The sequence below is a fragment of the Myotis lucifugus genome, unplaced genomic scaffold (genome assembly GCF_000147115.1).
Source record: "Myotis lucifugus unplaced genomic scaffold, Myoluc2.0 scaffold_15, whole genome shotgun sequence".
In the NCBI taxonomy this organism is placed as follows: Eukaryota; Metazoa; Chordata; class Mammalia; order Chiroptera; family Vespertilionidae; genus Myotis; species Myotis lucifugus.
The window spans coordinates 3513914-3534355 of NW_005871063.1; the positions used below are offsets into that span (position 1 = coordinate 3513914).

Here is a 20442-nt window from a genome sequence, read left to right on the forward strand (position 1 = left end):
TTATAAGAGATGAATCCATTTGCTATCTCTGCATCAACAACTCATTTCAGGGTTTACAGAAGCTGATGTTTATGGTTTCCTCCCTAATTTATTTTTTAATGTGTAATTTCTATAGTCAAATTGAAATATAATTACTAAATCAAATAATTGCTGTAGAAAAGTATTTTGAGGCACATCAATACCCAGCCAGGTACACAACCTGTTTTGCTTTTTTCCCCTCTAAGATTTACCTTGTGTTTTATCAATCCAGCTTTAAAAATCGTGGCTTTGAAACAAGCTTTTCTCAGCAGTCTGCTTTTCACCTATGAGTTTACTCAACATCAGAGTGCTGCAGGCCACTCATTTGGGGAGAGGGGGTTAGCTAATGTTTTCTTTTTTATTGTTGACACTATTACAGATGTCTCCCACTTCCCCCCTTTACTGACCTCCATCCAGCCCCCCTCCCTTAGTCACAGATAGCCCATGCCTCGGCTGTAGAATTAATCACAGGGAAGGCATTAAACTGCCTTTTTAAATTTCATTCTTCTAAGAGATATGGCCATTTTTCTTTACATGAGGCAGAAGAGAAACCACTACTTTTTCTACAAAAACCAGAGTGTTTCTTCATGACACACACACACACCCACTCTCACCTCTAACTGAAGCCACTTACTGAAACCATTTTTCTAAACTAGAGTTAAATATCTTGATTTTTCACGTAATAACAACGTGTTTGTTTTGCTGTGTTTTTTTTTCTTAAATGTCATTTGGAAAGTGGCTGCAAATCATTATGAATTGGTGATCAATAAACTTAGTCTCATAGAACGCTGCAGTTGAAGGGTTTTAGATGTCATCCTGCCTGGCTATGCTAACTATCTTTCCCTACAAAGAGACAGATCATAGCGTTACTTACTATTGGGATATGGCCGCAGCCTTCTACTTAACTGAGAACTCCTGACAGATACCACCAATTGGAGTTGGCATGCCTTTGCTCTCCTGGAGAGTTCAGTCTTCCATTTTATACATAACAAAACTGAAGCCAGCAGGACAGACAGATTCAAGGCTATTAAACTAGTAAGAGGAAGAGCCAGGACTTGATTCAAGGAATCAGGTATTTTGTTTGAAAACATAAAGTAATACATTTGGTGGCTGTATATTATATTATTAAATCTTCCACAGTAAGCTAATTATGTTCCATAACACCTTAACTTTCTTAATGATCTCTCTTGCTTTTCTGACGAGTCAGAATTTGTCCAATCAAAGATCATTCTAGTATTTCATGAAGTTATCAAATTTACACTGCACCATTGGAAAAAGTGAGTTGACAATAACAATTTCAAGATACAAACCAGAAGTTTCTTTTGTTTAAAGAAAGAAAAAAGTTTGAGACATTTCAGCCCTCATAGCTAAGAGTCTAGAAGGAGAAACTCACATCTCTGGTTGATGGTCTTTTGAAGTCCTAACGTGGTGATCCTTCCTCCTGGCTTTGCCACCTTTCTGAGGCAAAGAAGAATACATCTTAAGTCCTAAGAGCACTTCCTGCTCCTCTCCAAGGAAAGAGGGGTAAAAGGTCACCCAGAGAGATTTTTCTGTCTTTGAGCCATGCAATCCCTTGACTGTCAATAACTAAGAAGGAGCCTCCTTTAAGATGGCAAAGGAGAATCCTACCCAATTATTCGACTCACATATTACTTCATTCCCATGAATGTCTAATTAAAGTTTAACATTTAAGTTGAAAATAATTAGAAAATCAGCACAAGACCATTTTGGTTTTCTCTTTGTTTCTTAGGGAAGAAAGCAATAGAAGTTTATCAGTAAACCTAAGACTAACCCATTTTAGAACATGAGTTGCCCTAAGTAAGAAAGTAGAATTTGAAAATGTTTATCTAAGTGAAGCATATAAATGAGTAATGCAAAGGCTTATTTCTTTTTATTTAAATTGTTCCAGGGGTAAATTTTAAGTTCCTCTACCCTCACCCCAGGAAAAAGAAAAAAGAAACCATATTTAGAGTGTTCATTCTGGTTTTTGCAACCACTTCATGTGTATCAAGGTAGAATGATGCCGAAAGTATTGGTTTGAGACATTTAAATTCCTCAAAATCCTATTTACTGATAAGGCACCACCCATTGCTAAAATTAAGAATTGGAACACTATTTAAAAAGAAAGTTATACAAAAAATATAATTGCTAAGCTTATTTCCCTATTTAAATTCTCTTATAATCTTTTGTGCTCTCTTGAAATTGTAAAAAACATTTCACAGAACATTTGATAGATCTGAGATACCATTTAAAATACCCTTGCTATATAAGATACTACAAACAATTCTGTTCACATGGTTGATGAACCTTATTATTCTCTGTATAAGATATGTGATAATCAGAACCACAATAATAAAATTTAAATTGGACAAAGAGACCAGAAAGGGAGAAGAAGCTAAAGGATGAGTTCAAGAGAAACTGAAGAAATAAACATAATGTGGTAACCTGAACTGGTTACCTCAATAGGTTCAAGATGTATTGCTCATTTCTATTTTGAAAAGTACAGTTATCTTTCAAGTCCCAAGGAGAAAATCAGTTTGAGGTCAAATGGCAGCATAAAGTTTGAAAGAGGAAGAGATAATATCTCTATTAAAGGTCTTGGAATAGTTTATTTCCCCAAGAACAGCACCATAGTAGACAACTCAACTGGGTTTAACAGCTGGTTAGAGAGTACTCTTTTGGCAAATGAAATAGGAAATGAAGGGACATGCTCAAAGAGGACAGAAATTCTAGGGATCAAAATTAAAGAGAAGAGACTGAAGAAAAAGGAAATGATAACTGCAATTTAGGACAAAATAGTGTCAAGTCCAGGGGAAGAGTCTTTGGGAATCTTGAGTGAGTCACCAGAATCAGGCAAGTCCCAAGTCTTTGGGAGATGGCAGAGGAGAGAAGCACCTTGCAGATGGCAACATTGAGGGCCATCTGATGAGCAGGACTAGAAAATTTAGAAAACAGGAGGAGTGGATGTGCCAGAGAAGCTGAGGGCCCACAGCTTGATTAAGGAACCAGCCAGATAAGGGTAGTCAGGGTTGATTTCCTTAAAGAAGCCAGGGAGAATTCCATGAGAATATCTAAGGAGGGTCTGGGGAACGGACTATGACACGATGGGCTTAGATCCTGGAACAAGTACATCGAGTGTTTTATAAAACAAATTTTTGTGATCTTTTCATGGAAAGTTCTTATAATAAAACTATATTTTTTTATCGATATTAGCAATGGAAATTACTTAAAAATGCAAAAAAATATGTTTGTTGGTTTGTTTCAAAGAAGCAGGGTAGGAGAACAATGGGATCTTTTGTCTTACTCTGAAATAAATCTGGGAATACAAGATTCCAGCTGTGGAATAATTTGGTGCTAGCAGGAAAAAAGTTAGTGACCCCCAACTTGAAGGATGTATGAATAAAATGAGGTAAGCCAGGAATCGCTCCTACAAGTACCCTGGTTTTATTTGGCAGTAAGGCTATTTGAGTGCATAAAATTGCTATTCTTTTCAAAATATTTTAAAATTGTTATTTTTATAGACACTTTAGTTGTCCCAAAGTTATGAAAACCAGGCTACTATTCTACTAATGTTCATGACCACATATAGTCAAAATTGTGTGTATGTGTGTGTGTATGAGGTGTAAGAGGGATCAGAAAGGTAAATAATCAAGAAATACAATATAAACTGAAAACATAATAATTGATATTTTTAAAACCACTAATATTTGGTTATTAATATTTTTCTCCATGATGAAATGCAGTATTTCAAAGGTCTTGGCATATTGCTAATGGACACATTTATCCATATAAAAGAAAAAATGAGAAGGAACAATAAATCATTCAAGGGTCAGGTCATCTTTCAAAACAAAACAATTGGCATCAAATTATTTAATTGCAAAACATATCAATATGGTTTTGCACAAAAATCATTCAAAAAATCATCCACAATTAGCCAAAACATTTTATGACAATTTTTCTAAGGTTATATAAATACTGTCTTAAAGTGATTTATGTTAAATGTACTTCTTAATGTTTTTCAATGTTAATTGTTATAATAACCACACTGGGACAATTTTTATAAGTGGCAAGCCAGTGACTGGATAAGGGGCAACAATAGGTTAAAAACATAATTATTTTTAGTTTTTTTAAAAAAGCATAACTATCGCAAAGGAAAAACACTTGGGAAATAATGGATTAAGAACACAGAGAATCAGAAGTTTTAGAAGATTAGGAAAACAAATTTTAATTTTTTTCAGATTGACTTTAAAAAATCCACACATGACTAAGACGAGGAGAAGGGGTATTGGAAGCAGACATTTAACTGACTCCCCAAAAGGGATTCAGATTTACAACCTAAACTCACCATGTTTCTTCCCAGCAGCCATTTTTCTGCTGACAATAAAATTGTTGGCCTGTTTGGTCTTCCAGTTAACTGTTCCACTTATGCCATCAGCAGAGCTTAATAAAAAAGCTTTTCAGATAAAACAAATGCACAAAAAATGAAATTAATGTTAAATTAAAATGACTCTCATAGATTACCTACTATTCATTGGGATCAGAGTCCTTCCATCCCGGCCAGTTGTTTAATTCCATTCAATGCACATTTGTTGCAAGTCAATGCAAGGAATATATGGTGGTAGCAGGTAAATAAGAGACAGTTACTGCCCCCCAAGGAGCTTACAATCTATAGGGATGTATAATTCATGTGTAGAAATATGTACATAACATGTAATATAGTATATATATAATAATCACACATAAATACACAATGGTAGAAAGCATAAGTGCTCCCAAAACACTGAGGGGGAAGCAAGTATCTCTGGCTAGGAATGTCGAGATAAGTTTAAAGTGTCTTCTAGCCCAGCCGGTGTGACTCAGTGGTTGAGCATCAACCCATGAACCAGGAGGTCACAGTTCCATTCCATGTCAGGGCACATGCCCAGGTTGCCACCTCCATCCCCAGTAGGGGGCGTGCAGGAGGCAGCTGATTGATAATTATCTCTCATCATTGATGTTTCTATCTCTCTCTCCCTCTCTCTTCCTCTCTGAAATCAATAACAAAAATTTTTTTTAAGTGTCTTCTAAATTCATGGTTGAGTTTTGGAAACATTAGTCTGGCAGCAATGAAAAGAATAGGGGTAAGAGGATACTAAATAGGGGGCTATCTCTGGAGTGTTGAGTAGCAGCCAGCCCCTAAATCAGCAGCTGAAACAAAAGGAAGTAAAGGTAGGGACAATTATAAGACATCATGGAGATAATACTGATAATACTTTTCAAATAGCTAGATGTGGGCTAAAAGGAGAATCAAGGGTGGCTTTGGATTTTTATCCAGAATGACAGAACAGTGATATACATATTAGGAACCCCTCCTCCCCCAAAAAAGTTGGTCTCAGGATAAAGAAAATAAATTTAATTTGGAATGTTAAACTTGGGGTACCAGTTAAATATCCTGGGGAAACCATCTAAGAGGAAGATTGAAATACTAGTAGAACTCTGGTTCATAGGAGAATTTAATGGGGATTCAGATGCAGATTTGAGGTTCATCACCTGAGAAATGATTGTTGAAGCCAAAGTCCCAGCAATTCCTTCAAGAGATCATGCTCCCAGGTAATACGCATTGGGCTCTCAGGTACAAAGTGACTGGAGAAGATATACATTCATGCTCTTGTCCCATCTGTCTATTTTCCATCATACAGACTACTACTCTTACTGCTTAATTTCCCATTTTTCATCCTTACCTTTCAGACTTAATATTTGGGCACCATTTCCTAACCACAACATTGGATCTCCCTTCTGGCATCTCAGATATGTTTCCTCCAGATTCAGTCTAAGAGTCCCTCAGGGTGTACCCCATAGTTTTGTCCTAGCTCCTGGAGCTAAAAATCCAGCAAAAAGGAATGCACAAAAGTGGGAGGAACAGCAAAGGCAGAAGAACATGTTAATAAATACATTTACATAGCAAATACAGAGAACGATTCAGAAAAGAAATAAGAGACAGGCAGTCACAGAGGTTGGACAACTGAGGCTGAAGTGTCATGTATGTCCATGGAAGAGCTGTCAAGAAGAAAAGTGTGATCAGCATCCTCAAATACTGCAAAAGGTCAGAGGATGAGAGCTTAGAAAAGACTGTTAGATGTGGGAAATAGGAAGTTATTAGTGACTCCGTTAAAATGGAGTTCCAATAAAGTGGTAAGCATAGAAGCCAAACTGCAAAAGGTCAAGATGTAGAGGCAGCAAATAAAGTTAATCTTTCAAGAATTGGCCGGAATAGAGAAGCAAAGAGATAAAGTGACATGGTAGACGGAAGCGCAGCAAGGTGGAGAGAAGGATTGGTTATTTTCATGTGGGGAAACAGATTTTGTGCATAAGCTGGGGAAAAGACAGAAAGAGAGGATAAAGAAAAGGAACATAACTGAACAGAAACAATTCTAAGAAACACTGGAATAGGTGGGACTAAGCATATACACAAATAAAATATACTTCATGAATCAGACAGTAAGGATGAGTGGAGACAGAAACATTTGCTGGGATAGAGGAAACTTAATGTTGAATCAGAGATGAAACATACATTTCCTTTTCAAACTGAGCTTCAAGTAAAATTCTGAACTTACACTAAATTCTGAGAAATACCAAGTTACCTTCCAAAATGAAAAAGAAAATGCAATTCAAAACCTAAGCTGTTAAAAACAAACAAGCAAACAAAACCTCAGGTGATCATTTCAGCGATACCTGGGAGTAGAAATCAAAGGCCATAGCACCCCAAGCAAATAAACGACTTGGTTAGTATTCAATTTTTAAAATATGTAAACCTAAGTGTACCAATTTTACATCTACTAAAAGGTCAATCTTACGGCTTATTCGGCTAATAAGTGGTTGATTCACTTCATAACTGAAATTATGTCCTTTTAAACCTTCATAAAAATACAGCAGTTATTTCCTAAATAATTTATGCTAAATTAGGGTCATAAATGTTCAAAGACCCTTGTGGCAAAATATATTACTCCCCAGGGTTATGCTGGTTACATAAGAATCACCTGGGCAGTTCTCTAAAAACACAAATTCGAACATACCCCCAAAAACACATAATAAAAAAACATTTAAACATACATAGTTATGACTTCGCCATGGAAAGTCTAGATAGGCGGTTTATACAATTTCATCAGGTGATTCTCACATTGGAAATCTGAACTCTAGAAGACCAAGAGAAGACCTACAGATCCCAAGGGTTATGTATGATATTCAACTGAGTCACGTCATAGCCACCAAATGTAGGGCCTGACCTTAGAGCTGAAAACCTCACCCACTCCTACCTCCAACTGGTCCACAGAGGCAGCCAATGTGCAAGAACGTGTAAGTCACTGCTAGACAGCGGGAAGTCCCAACATAGAAAAACAGGAGGCAGCTGGCCAAATCCTCCTCTACAACTTCCCAAAGAACAATGACAAGCAGCACTTAGATTTAAACCTATCACATCAACCTGGTCCTGAGCAAGGTGCTTTCATGCTTACTGTCTAATATAATCCTCACATTACCAACTCAATCTATGAACATGTCTGAAGATTACAGAGGCTTGATCTCAAAGGAGAACGCGGTAAATCCTGCAGGCAAGCAGGATTCTTTAGCATTCTCCACTTTTCCATGGATGTAGGGAGTTACCACAAAGAAACAATAGTTTGAGTGTCTAGACAGCACCCCTTTTGTTCCTTCCTTTATTCTAGCCCAGTGGTTCTCAGACTATGTTGTGCATAAAGATTACGCTTCAGAGTTATATACACTAACCTGCACATATTGTACTTTAAGGGCGATTTAAAGAAATTACTAGAATAACTCTATAAGATGTTTTGTTTTGCACCCTGGCTTTTAGAGCCTGACTAAGCCAGTATGTGATTGAATGCTACTCCGGGTCCCTGCCAGGTGAAGCTATCATTGCTTGTACTCACTCTCCAGGTCCTACGTAAGGGCGGTCCAGTTGCCTTTTACAGGATTAAAAATACAAACCTGACTGGGGCCTCAATTGTTATCAAACAGAGGCAGGGTAAATAGTTTAAACACATCTCACAGATACTGCTCTATTTGAAGGCCAGCACTGCTTTGAGCATATCCATTGTTTTAAAGTTCATATTGATTCATCTAAATTTCTACTTTAACCACAGAAGACCACAGCCCAATAAATCTCAATAAAAAGACAACTTTTTGTGGCTCTACTCACAAGACAATGTCACAAAAGGCAAGACAGATTGCCACAAATGGGATGTCTACTTAAATATTCAAGACTCACAGCTTGAGGGGAAAATCTCAATAACATGAAAATAACCATTTGTTTTTAATGGTGTGGATCCACTTGACTAACTTCTTGTATAAAAAAGTTACTGCAATCTGCACATTGACAAATGCAGAATACTCACTGAAAAAGGCTGGTACGTTAAAATTTGATTTTCATTAGAAAAGGCCCAACATTTTTTTTTTCTGTGAGCACAAATTTCCTTACTTAGGATGGGAAAATATGACTTAATATTTTAAATATTCCACATATAACTTTCAAGATTAATTCTAATGAGAGAGGGGAAAAAAGCCAGCGTGTACAGATTGGTGGACTCTTTTCAAAGATAATTGACCATCCTCAGAAATATTGAAAGGAACTCCACTGTGCTCACGAGTTCAGGATAATATATGCTATAATTGTACCTGGATGTGTTTTTGCTCTAATTCAGAAACACAAAAGCAAAGAATTACATGCATACTGCGCTTACACAGCCCTGACTAAAAAGACATTCACAAAATTAGCTAGCATATCAAGTTATACAATTTATTCAATTCCTCGGTGCTCCCTCTGAAAAATCATCGGAGTCAGAATGAATCCAAAGGTGACTGGCATACCCTTATATTCCCTAGAAACCATAATACTTAAAGTTTGTCTTAAAATTCCATGATTCATTCGAGTCTTGTAGCAGCACGACTACATTTCATCTGGCCTGGAGCAAGCGCTCTCTCAAGATAGAGGACTCTTTCCCAAACGTGAATAATTTGCTGATGGGGGTGGGGAGGGGGGGGGAGTTGGCTACTTAATAAAAGCAATTGAAGAGTGAATAGTGACTGATTGCTGATGAGCTAATCAGAATGTCAAGAGATAGAAATAATAAAAAATAACTTACTCTAACGTCACTGTCCAAGTAAACAGCAGGATATGCCAAGTGAAATTTAATCTGATGAACACACCTTACAACCAAGGTGAGGCCACTGTTTCATCTCTATTCATATTTTACTGGAAGGGGACACAGACTTTGTTTTCATGAATTGGATGTATAGCTTACATCCCCTACGTTGCTTCCCTTCTCTCACCGTTCCCTATGTCACTGTGCTGCACCCTTACTCTCTACATTTTCTCTTCATTTCCTTTATGCAACTGTCCATACTACTTTTTAAATGGTCTCATATTGTTCTTACATTTTTCTCTCCCACAAAATGTTAGCTGACATTATTATTGGCTACCACGTTTTGAGTGCTAAGTGTGAGGCAGTCCCCTAAGGGACATCTACATATTAACTAATGTAATCCTTAGGTTAACGGCTTTGTGAAGTACTTATTAGTTCCATTTTGCAATGATAAGAAATCTTAGGAAATTATGCAGCTTATTCAGGGTCATACCTTTAACGAGTGGCAGAGTTGGATTTTGAACCCATTTCTCGACTGACTCCAAAGTTCGTATCATCTACTTATTCATCAATACAACCCCCCCCCCACCCACCCACCCAGGTTAAATGCAAAAGCAAGTTAAAGCTACATATTTTAATGTAATTTGAGATATGACTATTATTATTACTATTAGCAAGTCATCTTCAAAACAAAGGCTTTACCTGACTGCTGGATTAGAAATAGCTAGCAAGGAGGCAATGGCCGTGGAAATGAATCCCATGTTACACACACACACACACACACACACACACACACACACACACACCTCTTTAAGAGACGGTTAAAATGTTATTAGGAACCTATGGAGAAAAAGGTATTTGCTGATGAGAACTATCCACCCCAACCTCTGAAGGGAGTGAGGAAAGATGCCCCTCAGAGAAGTGCAATAGCAAGAACACCAGAGTAAGAAGCCTCCAAACTTTGTTAAGACAGAAGAGCGTGGCAAGGCATGACATAAGCAATTATTTAATAAAATTAAAAGTTATTAGATATTTAATTGTAGCACAGGCTAGGTAGGACATTAAGCTTCAGAGTGAAATAAGATTGGAGTACAGAAAAGTAGTGTTTAGTATCAGAGTCTCTGGAGACAGAGAGCCTGGGTTCAATCCCAATTTTTGTCCATTGGGCAAGTTATTCCATTCTTTCATCTGGTAGGAAGCTGGGGTACAGTGCCCCCTTCACAGAGGTGTTGTGAGTATTAAATGAGATAGTGCATTTAAAACCCTCAGAAGAATGCTTAGCACATAACTCAAAAACTGAGTTATTATTACCTTTAATCTTCAACTAATATTAAGAACATTTTAGATTTCTTTATGTGATTTAAAAAAAAATAGATGTTCAAATAAAAAATCTTATTGTTACTATAGTTGGTATTATAAAATATAACACTCTTTTTTTTCTCATGGACATAGGACACATGAAAAATGATTATATTTCTAAGGCAGCCTGGAATAAATGCTCCGAGCATTTACCTTCGCTCAGAGCAAAGCAACAGCCCATGGGCTCCAACCCTCCCAAACTCCACATGGCCTCTTGCAAGGCTAAGAAGATGGCATTTTAGCAAGTCTTAATTCAGCGCTGGCCAAGGCATACCTGTTGAGAGCTGCAGTTTAACCCTTCTGAGGAAAGCCAGATGCAAAAAGAAGCGAGTTACATTCTGATATTCGTCCCCTCTGACTCTCATAAACTCAGGTTTATTCTGAGGAAATAATGCAACAAATCAAAACTGTATGAGCACAAGATTGAACTTTGCTTTACACATGAAAATTGAAGGGGGGAATTAGTCAATAAAAGAAGTGTTGGCTTAATAGAAGAGTTAATGGCAAGGGAAGGGTTATCCACTTCTTGGTAGTTTTACTCTTTTGCTCATATAGCCCGACTCCGACCCGACCAAGGCATATACAGTATTACTGGGTTTCCACTGCCCGGAAATAGAACTATCTGTATTTTATCTCAGAAACGTTAGATGAGTAAGGGGCACCAGTGGGACCCATAATGAAAGGGATACACAGTATATGCGGTCATTATATGAACCATTATTATTTAATATCCCTCTGCAAAATGTTGGACTGTTTTGAAATGAATAAAATTAGTGAAAGGCAGACTACAAAGCAATATCTTAGATTATCTATTAGTGCAGACTAGTGGAAGATTAAAAGGTAAAGTGTAGGAGCTACTGGGTTAGGGAAGTAAAACTGTAGGGGGAAAATCTCTTCAAAAATAAAATATAATCACGCTTACAAGGTTTTCCAATTAAGAAAATTCTGAAAGAAAAACACTCTCATCTTAGCTATTTACTTGAAACTGTCATTAATTTTCTTTTTTTATAAAAGCCATACATCCTCATTGTAATTCATTCATTTAAAATAGTACAACCAGGGGGTGGGGATATAAAATATGAAAGTTCCCTTTCATGTGTCTATCGCCATCCCTCCAATGTCACTCACTCTTAATAGTCTTTGCACCTTTCCATATTCTGTGTAAACATGTTTGCATACATGTACATATAAACACGTGTACTCTTTTTTACATTATGTGAACCCACTTTTTCATTTAGCCTATCTCTTGAACATGTTTGCATGATATTACACTGTAAGGTTGCATGACTTTATGTTACGTGGCTCAATTGTATTTTTGTAACCAGCACCTCAAATTCAGCCTCTCCAACGAGGACTCCTGATCGTTTCCTTACAGTCTGGTCCTCCGGCAATCCCCATCCTCACAAATAGGAACAGAAATCTAGAAATCATCCTTGACATCTCTTCCTGCCCAAATTCAATCCATGACCCACTCCTGTTGCTATTTACTCTTCAAAATATCCCTCCTCTCTTCATCACCCCCTCACCCCGGAGCCCAGGAGGTCAGCACTTGTAGCCAGGATTGCGAAAAGTAGCCTTGGAGCTAGTCTGCTGCAATCTACTCTGACCCTTTCGACCCCCCCTGCACAAAGCAGCCGGAGCACTCTTTCTGAAACGTGCATCTGATCATGTCCTGTTTCAACCCTCCAAATATTTTCTGTAGGTTTTAGGGGGAAAAGGTTACACTCTTTGAAGTGGTCTAACGGGTTCTGCAAAGTTCGCTCCCTCGCCTCCTCTCGCCCCTCCTTTCACGTTGTGCTCCCCTTTCCCTCCCGGCTCCAACCTCACTGGCCTTCGTCCAGCACCTTCTATCCGCCATGCCAACTTGCCCCCGGGGCCTCCAGAGCCCTTTCTTTTATGTCAAATATACCTTTTCTCTTCACCTCAAAAACATTTACTCATCCTTGAGCTCTGAGTGCTTCCTCAGAGAAGCCTTCTTTAATCCCCTGTCTGTCTAAATCCACAACTTAAAAATCCTAGTAGTGTTTGTAGCATGTATCACAGGTCTAAGGGCACATTTATATGGGTGATTATTTAATTAATCTTTGTCAACCCCAACAGTGTAAAAGTTCCATAATGGCTGGGAACGCGTATTCCCTGGGAACTCACCCGGGGGTCGCAAAACCAGTCGACATCAAAAACATAAATGAATAAAAGAACGATCGCTTAGTAAAGATGACCACTATTTCTCTAGTTTTTTCATTATTACTATCAATGCTACAATAAACATCTTTATAGTTTTATCTTTGAGCACTTTCACAAATATACCTATGAGCTAAACGCTCAGAAGTAAACCGGCCAGAAAAAAATAACATACGTTTGGAATTTTGATGAGCACATGTAGCAACCTGCCTTGTTTCCACTTCTGCAGTACTGGTCTGCGATGAGAATCCACTCTATTAACTACAGAAAATGAAAGATGCTAAAGATGCTACTATAATGATGAACTATTTCATAGGGGAGGAAAGCCAATGTCATTTTCCCTCTAAGTGAGAAACACCAATTTCCTAAGGAGAAAAAAATAAAACAGCCTCGGGTTATTTTTTTCTTTTCTTCCTCATTCCGAGGTAAAAGAGCAACTTCACTTCTATTGCCTAGTACTGAAGACATGGGGAACTAAAATTTAGCTACTATAGGAAAATTAACTGTGATCTTTTCTTTCAAATTCACAGTGAACCCCAAATCTCCATAATAATCAAAGGGGTGACCAGATGAATGAGTGTAAAGCTAAAGAATGGGAAAGAATGTATACCAGCGCTGCCTAACTCCTAAACATTTTTGAAATGAGCGGCTTCGTTTGTCAGAAGAGAAAAAGTCTGCCTTCTATGTCACAACAGATGCCGTGGCGATTCCCGGGGTACAGAATGCCGAAGATCTATTCTAAAAGTCTGATTAGTCCGAGGCAATTAAGCAGAAAGTGAGACATGCTAAAGAATAGTGCTTTTTGAAGTAGCAAAACACACTGAAACCTCTATTGCATCAATACTGCATAAAAATCCTTAGATGAAGATACAAAAAAAATTCTACCAAAGTGACTCAAGACAAGAACACTTGAGCTTTTTACTAACAGATTGTTTTTTTGAGAATACAGCATTCATAATCATGCCAGCAACTCATGTTTTGAGGCTTCCTATTCATTTCTGAAATAAGTTCTCTAAATTGCAGAATGTAAACACTGGGGCTCATACACTTCCCAAACCCAAGAGCAGGAGCAAACGGTGCATTCAAGGACCATCGCCAGCAGCCGCCTGCGGGGCAGGTGAGCCAGCCAGCGGTGCCAAGTCAGAAGCGCATCTTTGAGCATTTCTCTCCCGGAAACAGGAGCTCAGCTCAGGACCGCCTGTGGCATCTTCCACAACCAGGAAGCCAGCCATCAGCAGTGGCCCTGTGCACTGTCGCAGTCCCACAAAAGTACATGGCTCTTTTATAAAAGATAAAATAAGGAGAGACTTGTTCAACATGAAAAAGACACTTCACACAGTGGCTGTGTTTCTGACCTAACAATCTGGGTAAAGGATGAAAGTTCTGGGTGTGGAGGGAAGAGGCAGGAGTGGAAAAGGCAGGGAAAAGTGAGTTGAGTGAGATAACTGAAGAATGTTCTTGCTTCACATCTCTCACTGGCGGTCCCTTTAGTTTTCAGGGCTCTGGTGCCTCAAAATTGTTTCTGTGGGGCCAGATGCTTTACAGGTTATCACTCCTCAGAAGTGGAGTCCTGTGTGCATACCCCTCGCATTTTCAAAGTTAGATATGGTAATCAAGACAAACGATCAATAGGCAGATGGACAGAAGAGCCTGCCCCAAGATATGTTTGAGACACTAAGAATGTACCCCTGAGGCACTCAGAAACCAGGCTAAACTGAAAGAGAGAGAAGTTCAAAGAGCACAGTGCCAGAAACTACTTTTGATGGAAAGGTTTTGTTTTCTACTGAAAATAAAGCAAACATGTTAAGTATTGCAACGGGGGGCGGGGGGGGGGGGCTGCAGAAGAAAGAATTGCCGCACGTGTCCCCCGGGGTAAGAGGCTCCAGCAGCCGAGGGCTGAGCTGCCCTGGACCAGCAGCCAGCAGCAACCTGCTCCCCTTAACCCTGAGTGCCCCCAGCATCTGCGATCACTCTGCCCAAGAAGCCTGCTCCCAGGGAGCTAGAAACCCGAGGGAAGGAGTAACTCTAGGAAGCAAGTAATGCTAGGACACTTTGGGGAGGGGAGGGAAGAAAAATTTAATTCTCTCCTCGGGTTTCCATGTTTGAAATGGAATGAGAGTGGGGGAAGGAATGTATTCAATTGCCCTGTTGCAGCAATTTTCAAGTTATAAGAGATCAACTTGCAGCGCGGAGGACTATTCCTTTTAGACAGTTTATCGGAAAGAATACAATGTTTCCATCACAAGTATCTTTGCTGTCCTACACTAAAATGTTATCATGGCCTTCAAACGGAATGTTCATTGCAAGAAAGGTGAATATTTCTGATATTTAAAAAGAATAGATGGAGTAAAGGTGTTAAGTTGATTCTCTTGCTGAGCTGCACTGTTAGGAAGGTCTCAAGTGGAAATCCTGTCACCCACTGATACTAATTCAGCTTTCTGAAACAAACAGAAGAGTTTATGTCTACTTTTAGTCATCAAGCTAAACATTTCCAGACTCTTTGAAGATAGCTCCTATGACAGGATTGCCAGACCTCTCACCATCCCCACAGATTGCTCTGGAAGTTGTCTAATTTGTCAACATCTCTCTTTAAATGTGACAGCCAGAAATGGACACAATACTACAGATGTGGTTAATGAGAGCAGGGTACTATTAATTTTTGTGACATATGAGCACTATTCTATTATCAGAATTTAAATGTGATTTTTTTTTTTTGCAGCCACATCATGCTGCTGGTTCATATTAACCTTTTTCCTCAAAAAATCACCACCATGTTAAGTCACCTCCTTCCTCACACTTAGTGAATTATGATGCATTTACTAGTATAAAATATCTTTTTGCAAAGCATTGCAACCTATTTAAACCATGTTAACTCTAAGTTCTGTTATCTAATTCTAACAGTGATCCCTTTGCAAGTCATCTATGGATTTTAAAGCAAGTGCCCTAGATCTTCATCAAAGTCATTCATAAAAATTTTGAAGAAGAGAAGAACTAAGGCAAAGGCGTGTGATTCTTCACCGGGGACCACTGCCGGAGCCGCGCTCAGTAACCCACACACCTGGCAGGTGCTGGTTCAGCCGGAGTCACGCTTACAAAGCAATCCTGCTAGTAGTCTACACACCATGTCACACACAAGAGCATCCTAAAGCCCTGACAAATGCTTTGTTGAAAGCAAAATTCACTTATCTTTCAAAACAAAGTGTAAAATATCTACACGTTAAAACAATAGTCACGTAAAAATATATATGCACATGCATCTAACTAGAAAACCAGCAGCATCCATGCAAATGTTCTAATAGCAGACTGTGGGGATTGTTTTTACTCAATCCTGTCTTTGCTATAGTTACAATGTTTTAAAAATTGAAGACCCCGGGAATTTTGCTTCCAGAGCCTTTTGCTTGGAGGCAGTTCATGTGAAACAGCTTTAAGAGCATTGAGGTTCCATCTGATCCTACCAACCTAAAAACCCCAGTCAGAAAAAAAATAGTCCTTTGAAAAGACTTGTTGATCCTTAGAAACACCAATTTCTTCTTTTTTTATTTTTTATTTTGCATTGCTGCTTTTGGTTTAATATTTCTGGAAACCAGGGAGATAACAGCAAACTGGATCCTGAAGTTTAGAAAAAGACTGGATGTTTTTTGCGTCTGTGTGTCTGTGTGTCTGTCATGTCTGTCTCTTTGTCTTTGCTCATTGGAAAGAATGGAAATAAAAACAAAATCACCATGTTACTATTTCTGTGAAGCCCCTGACTGAAACAGAGCCCCAGCCCAAGAATCTCTCACGGACACGTACACCCATATCATCTATTCACCGGGAGTCCCTTTTAACACTAAGAGTAGAATCAGCAATAGAATTTGCACTGGTATTTAGAATGGAGGTAAGGGTGAGTTTCAAGAAAAGGGGACTGATAGAGTAAGTGTGGTCAATTAGTAAAAAAGAAAAAGGAACAAGGTAACTAGTTGTTTTGGAGAAAATGTGATCTATAAATACGGCACAAATTATAATCCCACCCAATTTGAATATTTGATTGAGAAATTTTAACATGTCAGGGTTTCTTCACTGTTGCGGCATTTTGGTTTGAACATGGTTTCCATCCATGGAAAGCCACTGTTAGAGAAACTGGATACATATTATCTTCATCTCTTTGAGGTTGTCTCTTACCAGTATTTTTTCATTACAGTAAGTGAAAATTCCACTTTGTTTAGAAATACAATTTGTCAACCGTACTAGATTAAAGCTAAATATATGAGGTAAATCAACAGCTTTTAAATTTATGGCAAACTCATAATAAATGGATAAAATGATCAAATGCCAAGTCCAGTTAATATATGATCACTGAAAATTTTACTTTGCTTAGAAATAAATTTCCCCACCATACTAAAAGGTAAGCCAAATGTATATGGTAAATCAGCAGGTTCACAGATCCATAGCAAATTGTCATTTAAAATAGATAAAAGGTCCAACTAGAAAGTCCACTTATAATTTGACAAATGAAAATTCCACTTTGTTTTTGAAATACAATTTTCTCACCATCAGAGAAATTAAGCTAAATACATGAAGTAAATCAATAGCTTTACAAATAAATGGCAAATTGTCATTAAATAGGTAAGATGTCCAAATAGAAGTCTAGTTATTATTTGACAAGTGAATATTCCACTTGGTTTTGAAATACAATTTCCCCACTAAACAAGCAGTTAAATGCTGGTGGTAAATCAACAGCTTCATAGATTCAGAGAAAATTTTCATTAAGATGGATTAAAATGTCCAAATACAATGCCCAGTTCTTATTTGGTAAAACAGATAATGCACATTAGCAATGAAATGTAATCTGGCATTACATTTTGCTTTACATGTAATCTTGTGCAAAATAGATAAAAAATAGTCAACACTAGGAACAAATACCTGAGAAAATCTAAAATTCACTTATGATTCTAAATGTCAAAAGGGTATTAAATTCTTTGTTAATTTTGGGGGGTAGTTTTTAATGTTGTTTTGTTGTTTTAGGTAACACAAAAATGTTATCTAAAGTATTGTCTATTAACCCTGTATTTTGTTTTTATTTTTAACATTTTGCTGTTTTAGATAAGAAAGGTTAATCAAAACTAGTTATCTACCGATATTTTCTCTTGAAAAATTGTATTTCTAAGGCAAAGCAAAAATTATTTCATATGTAGAAGAATAAACAACATAAGGAAATACACCAAAATGGTCAGTATGTATATGTTAGAATAGTGAAAATTCTCAGTTCTCTAGGTATAGATCTTTATGTACTAATGTCCATTTAAAATTCTAATTAGAAAAAGTATTAACATTTCCTTTTTTAAAAAGTCTCTGAAAATGTAATGTTATTTGACAGTTAAGTATCCTTGAAAAGAATATAATGGAGAAAATTCATTTGATCCCATTTTTAATTTTAGAAATTATATATATGCAACTCTCACCAAAATATGTATTAATTAGATAAAGTCTGAAAAAACAAATTCCATAATGCTTACCGGGGTTATCTTAGAATGAAGAGGTTACAGGTGATCTTGATTGTCTTCATTTATTTTTTTCAATTTTCTGAAATATTTTTCCCTTACTCTTTGTACAATGAATAGAACTTACTTTTTTGTGCAATGAATGGAAATTATGATAAATATAATACTAAAGCTTTTTTAACAATAACAAAAATCCTGGTTAATATTTTGAAATAAAAAAAATCAATTGATTCAAACTTGTTCAAACTTTAAAAATCTTGGGATAATTTATAAACTTGAATTTCCCCTGCTATCTATACTGATTTTTAATCTGACATTTTGGAAAAGAATATCTATTAGTTAATAATTAGATGAAGTAAATTTTCTGGATTAAAATAAAGCTAAGAATTTGACAGTTCCGTGGTCACCACAACAGTACTCTAGCAAACATAAGAAGTCCTGATATTATTCTATCTTGCAGAAAAGGGTGCATATCCTAAAGATTAAAAGGCAGTGTTCCCCCCAAGTTCCTAGATAAATATCTTTCATTGTTGGAAATCTGCACTTCATTCATTCATCTATCTAATGGTCAATATTTTATTTCTGATCAAAAAAGTCAACTCTCAGCAAATATGCTACAATTTTGTTTATTTCTAAGCAGCCTCACTTTAAATAGGAGCCTGCCACCCGGCTATCTATAATGGGTCAAATTCTTATTTATCCTCTCCGTATAAAACAATCTGTAGCAATGTTACTAAACTACGCTGAATTTTAGCCTCCAAATACAAATCTGTTTCATCTGTTTAAGGAAACTTATTCAGCTGTAGACAATTTGTTTTCCCATTTTAACTTAAACTTATTTTGCTCGGATTATCAACAGATTGTCCGTTTTCTTGGCGCCAAACACTTTGGGGCGCTTACATGGAAACCCCGCGCTAAGGCTTTTTTTGAAAAAGCATCCTTCCTCATCATGGAATGAGTCTTGTAACTCACTGCGATTTCCCCTAACGTAAAACATATATGTTTATCTGTGGAGATGAATCTCGGCATCGCACTTGCAAGGATTAACATGAGGCTGCTGTGACTAAAGGCAGTCATTCTCCCGACGAGATTTACAAAAATGTAACGTTGCGGGGAGAATAAATCTCTGCGAAAACCTCGTAATCGCCACAAAAGGGCCGTGGCTGCGAGCCTCTGAAGCCCGCCAAGCACACTGGAGGCACCCGCAGCTGTTTTTAATTGTTCCTGCTTTCTTGAAATAGTGCGCTTGGTGGGGCAAATAGTGCTGTTTTCAGCGTCTCTAGCCCCCAGCCGGGGCGAACCCTGACCTGAATGCCGGCTTAGATCCAGTATTTCATGATTCTGCGTCCCTACTCAGGAAAGACGAAGAAAAAACAAGAGATCTGCCGCCGCCGAGAAATGCGCTCAGGAAGAGGGGTAATCAGATGTTTCAAATGCACATTTTTTTCTGTTCTCTCCCGATCAGATTCAAGAAAAGGAAAAAAATGTGTTTTTGTGGAGAAGAAAGCGGCTTGATACCCCTTTCCTATGGCTCGCCTCTGGGCCGCAGAACCCCATTTGTGGGGTAACGAGCCCCCCATAAAAATGGGCAACGACCCCCAGCCCTTTGTTGCAGGGATCAGAGAGGTCCACCACCAGGGTTGGAGATGGGGGGGGAAAGGGTTGGGAATGGAAATTGGAGATAAAATTTCGGCGCGTTCTGGGCAGGGAGGGGCCCGTGGGGGTGCCAAGAAAAAGAAAAGGCCAAGGGTCAAGCCTGGGAAGCGACGCCCAAGGCCCCGAAGTGGGGTGGGGGGCGTCCTGAAAGAGGGGTGCAGTTGGGGACCCAGGCAACAAGAGGGGCTGACGCCCAGAAAACGACCACGAGTACCCAAAACCTCGGTGGGGGGATGGGAGGGCGGAGGCCAGTTGGCCTGGGTACCTCCTGTCGCGCGCGGGTCACTAACCTGTCAGCAAGAAGGTGCCAGTGGTCCAGGGGCTCATCCTGCGTGTCCCCCGACCCTGTCCTGTCCAAGCACAAGGGTCTCCCAGCTCCCACCACGGGGGAAATTGCATTCTCGGCCTGCCTAGGCCGGCCGTCCTCGATCTCCCCTCCCCTCCCTTTCTTCTTTCTTCCCAGCTGGGCCCGTTCAGCATCAGCATCCTGCACCCCCTCCGTAATCTCCTGCTCCCCCTAGCCGCGAGCCCCCGAAGCGGGGCCGCGCTCCCACCCCCATCCCGCCCGCCCCCGCACCCCTTCCGCCCCCCTCACTCGGGGAGCACGCTGGGAT

At 38.7% G+C, this 20442-nt stretch overlaps 1 protein-coding gene across 4 annotated transcripts in view; it reads right to left on the minus strand.

Moving 5' to 3' along the window:
• The window catches only part of SGCE (sarcoglycan epsilon), a 67239-nt gene extending 46911 nt beyond the window's left edge, over positions 1–20328 (minus strand). For 2 of the 4 annotated variants that reach the window (XM_023750729.1, XM_006084968.3), the window contains exons 1-2: positions 20119–20281; positions 4364–4471 (exon numbers count right to left, since the gene is read on the minus strand). In XM_023750729.1, the coding sequence (XP_023606497.1) occupies positions 4364–4471; positions 20119–20227 (217 nt within the window). In that variant the 5' untranslated portion in view covers positions 20228–20281. Of the gene's footprint in view, positions 1–4363; positions 4472–20118 lie in introns of all 4 variants that reach the window. The other 2 variants (XM_023750728.1, XM_006084973.2) reach the window with 1 other exon arrangement.
• Between the last annotated feature and the right edge of the window lie 114 nt (positions 20329–20442).